Source organism: Dipteris shenzhenensis, chromosome 3 (assembly GCF_047967505.1).
Source record: "Dipteris shenzhenensis isolate YYH24624 ecotype China chromosome 3, Dip_SZ_1.0, whole genome shotgun sequence".
Taxonomy (NCBI): Eukaryota; Viridiplantae; Streptophyta; class Polypodiopsida; order Gleicheniales; family Dipteridaceae; genus Dipteris; species Dipteris shenzhenensis.
The window spans coordinates 40895639-40899345 of NC_141598.1; the positions used below are offsets into that span (position 1 = coordinate 40895639).

Genomic DNA, 3707 nt, shown 5'->3' on the forward strand with positions numbered 1-3707 from the left:
GGTCACAAAATTAAAGCGTAAAGGCTAATTCTTGTACTTCTGTTTGTTTACAATTTTGATTTTATTGAATTTCCCACATTAATGCCAAATAGAACTTAGGGCCCTTACAAATCTATGATTATGTACAAGTTATGGATTTCCTTCTAGACGGATTTCCAATAGACATCAATAGTTCTAAGTTACATTTTGTTTTTCATAAACATTTGCTAGCTTTATTGTTGAGAACTTTGTTGGCTAGATTTGTTTCCATGAATTTGTTGAAATGAGTGGCTTGGAGTATATATTCCATGACCATTTTGGTACGTAATATAATGTCCCTTGTTGATAGTGTCGATGGTGTGAATTCTTTCCCATTAGTTTATGAGTCAGGTATGAGTCCTACTCTATGGAGACTTTGATCTTCACATTCCACGGTCATTATATGACATGACAAAGACGTTCTAGTAAGACATGGAGGGCATTATATTTTCCAAGCTTGATTTTTATTTTGTGGAACCCATTGTCCATACTCATTAACATGTTGTGTTGTGCTTGCTTGGACACGGCACCTTGACATGATAGGAAGGCTCCATGCAAAACCACCTATGTACACATCCATAGTTGTAGAATAGACTTCTTCCCATTTGTCTATAGGTAAGAGACTTTTTCCCATTTGTCCATAATTGTAGAATAAACTTCTTCCCATTTGTCCATGGTAGCTCCAGGCATGATTCCTCTGGGGCACGAATAAGAAATACATGACTCCGGCATCTTGACCTCCGGCATCTTGACCTCCGGCTTCTCCCATCTCACACGCCTCCGGCATCTTGACCTCTCTTTCAGTCCTCGCCTCCATGGCTTGCTGCCCATCTCCATTTGCTCTCTTCCACGGCTGCAGTATCTAGACTGCAGTATCTAGACTTGTCCTGCTGTTGACATTGTGGCCTGCTTCTCCCATAGCTCAAATATTTGGCTCTCGACTTCCCAAGAACTTCTCTTCTGTACGAAAGTTGCAGCATCTAGACTTGAGTGGGACCACCATAAGTGGCGATTTCCCATCGTCTCTGTGTTGGGTACCCGAGTTGAAGTACCTCGACCTCGGCGGGAACTTGCTGAACTCTACATTGCCTTCCTGCTTGGGCTCCCAGCTTGTCCGCCTCTATCTCTCTTCCAACTCTTTCACTGGAAAGATTCCCGAGACGTTCTCCAATCTCTCCAACCTACAGTCTCTTGAGCTTTCTGGAAATCACTTACAGCTCGGCCATATCCCAGCTTCATTTGCCAACCTCACAGCTCTTAACTATCTAAATCTCGCTGCGAACAACCTCACGGGCTTCCAAACAACTGGCATCTTACAGCTTCGCTCCAACTTCCTGGATTTGAGCTCCAACTCCTTGGTAGGACCTTTTCCAGACTGGATTCTGGCCAACAGCAGTGGGATTTCGTTCCTCGGCCTTTCTGCAAATCATTTTAGTGGACATATCCGAGCGTCGGATATTTCTAATTGCTACAGCTTATCCTTTTTGGGCTTGTCCTCTAACAATTTCTCTGGCACGTTACTTGCCTTCTCAAATTGCACTTCGCTTCAATTTCTCTCTCTCAGAAAGAATCTCTTTCATGGAACCCTGCCCGAACACATCGGGAACTTTTGGCCACACCTTTTGACAGTCTCTCTGGAGCATAACATGCTCGAAGGTCCTGTTCCTGAGTCCATGGCCAACTGCTCAAATCTTGCTCTCGTCGCCCTGAGTGCAAACCAATTCTCTGGTGGATTAACGTCGTGGCTTCCAAAGTTGGCCCCCCGAGTATTAGATCTCCATTCGAACCGTTTTGAAGGGCACATCCCAGATTTTACTAATTCGAGCTTCGATAATGCTCCCCTTACAATTGACTTGTCGGATAATCAATTCTCTGGCAGGATCCCTGCTATAAATCAGAGTATCCCCTTTTCCTATGTTGATTTCTCAGGAAACCAGCTTTCCGGCAAGATATCCGACTTCAATTTGCCTCACTTCGCATCTCAAGCGCAGATCCGTCGGCATGGTCTAGCGATACCTAGTAGTTTGATGATGCAGTACGGTCAAGCGATACCGGATCAGCACGAGTTTGCAACCCTGGACCTGTCAGCAAATCTTCTCAGTCAGAGCCTGCCTCTTGAAATTGGGAGATTATTAGGTGGTATCCAGCTTCTCAAGATTTCCAACAACCGTCTCAGCGGTGCAATTCCTGAATCTCTTGGAAATCTCACCAACCTTCAGCTTTTGGACTTGTCAGGGAATGCTTTCGGTGGTGCTCTTCCTCGCGCACTCGGAGATTGTTCCAATTTGGCCGTTCTCAACCTAGCCAATAACACCCTCTCAGGTTCGTTCCCACGAGTCCTAAATAAACTGGCATCCCTCCGCGTTTTGATTCTTACTGGTCATATGCCGCATTGGGCTTTCAATTTTTCTCCCCTGCTCCAAGTGCTTCATCTTTCCGACAATCAGTTCTCAGGAAGTCTTCCAAAGACAATCAATCTGCCGGCCTTCCGGAATCCGTTGCACTTAAATGCTTCCCAAGTTCTCTACTTCGACAATTTGCAGATTTTTGAGAAGGGCAATGTTTATAGGTACCCGTCTTTGGAACCATGGCATCCTTGGATTTGTCCGGGAATTTGTCCGGGAATCGTCTAGATGGGGAAATCTCTTCTGATTTCGGCTCTTTGATTTGCATCAAGTACTTGAATTTGTCCCACAACAATTTGCGTGGAGCGATTCCTTTAAGTTTTGGGAAGTTGTCAAATCTTGAGACTTTGGATTTGTCCAATAATGCATTGGGTGGTCACATCCCATCCACGCTCACTCTTATACATGGACTATCTATTTTCGATGTGAGCAACAACCATCTTTTTGGACCAATTCCACAAGAAGGTCAGTTGAATAGATTTCCCAGGGCCTCCTATATTGGCAATCTTGACTTGTGTGGGATTCCATTGCCAGCTTGTAAGTCAAGTGGGCATGCTAATATATCGTGCACTTCTGACATACATACAAATGGAAGTTTAATCCGGAAAGTTATAGTTCCAGTTGGAGTTTGCTCGGTGGGTGTATTGTTTCTTGTGGTAGTCACAGTTTGCATTTTGCGCTCTAGCGCATCCCTACAAGAGTTGGGATGGAGGTTACCTGTCTTGCCTAGTAAGCTCTTAAATTTAACAGAAGCCGATCTTCGGGCTGCAACAAATGGATTCAGTGTCAACAATATTATTGGAATAGGAGGCTCCAGCCTTGTCTACAAGGGCATCTTGCATGATGGTGAAGCTGTTGCCATCAAGACACTAAGAGCTCTAGAGCATGATCCCAAAATGTATAGAATCTTTAGGGCAGAATGCCAAACCTTAGGTAAGGTTCGGCACAGAAATTTAGTAAGGATACTTGGTGCCATTGCGAATTCCACCACAACGGCATTGATCTTAGAATTTATCCCAAATGGAAACCTAGATAATCACTTACATGACAATGCGACTTGTGAGATGGATTGGATGACAAGGCTCAACATTGCGGTGGGTGTTGCACAGGCCATGGCTTACTTGCATCACGATTGTGGAAGTGAGGCCATCATGCATTGTGATCTCAAACCTAGCAATGTCCTCCTAAATGAGAGCATGGATCCTAAAGTGGGTGACTTCGGAATGGCAAGATTTTTCAGCTTTGAAAAGAGTGACTCCCTTACATTATCATCATTGAGGGGCT

The 3707-nt window shown here is 44.5% G+C and overlaps 1 protein-coding gene across 1 annotated transcript; it reads left to right on the forward strand.

The window, feature by feature from the left end:
* Window positions 1-311: 311 nt before the first annotated feature.
* On the forward strand, window positions 312-2651 carry LOC147903815 (uncharacterized). Its single transcript, XM_087372307.1, has 3 exons — window positions 312-369; window positions 940-2340; window positions 2473-2651. The coding sequence occupies exons 1-3, from the start codon at window positions 312-314 to the stop codon at window positions 2649-2651; spliced, it is 1638 nt and encodes a 545-aa protein (XP_087228433.1).
* Window positions 2652-3707: the final 1056 nt, after the last annotated feature.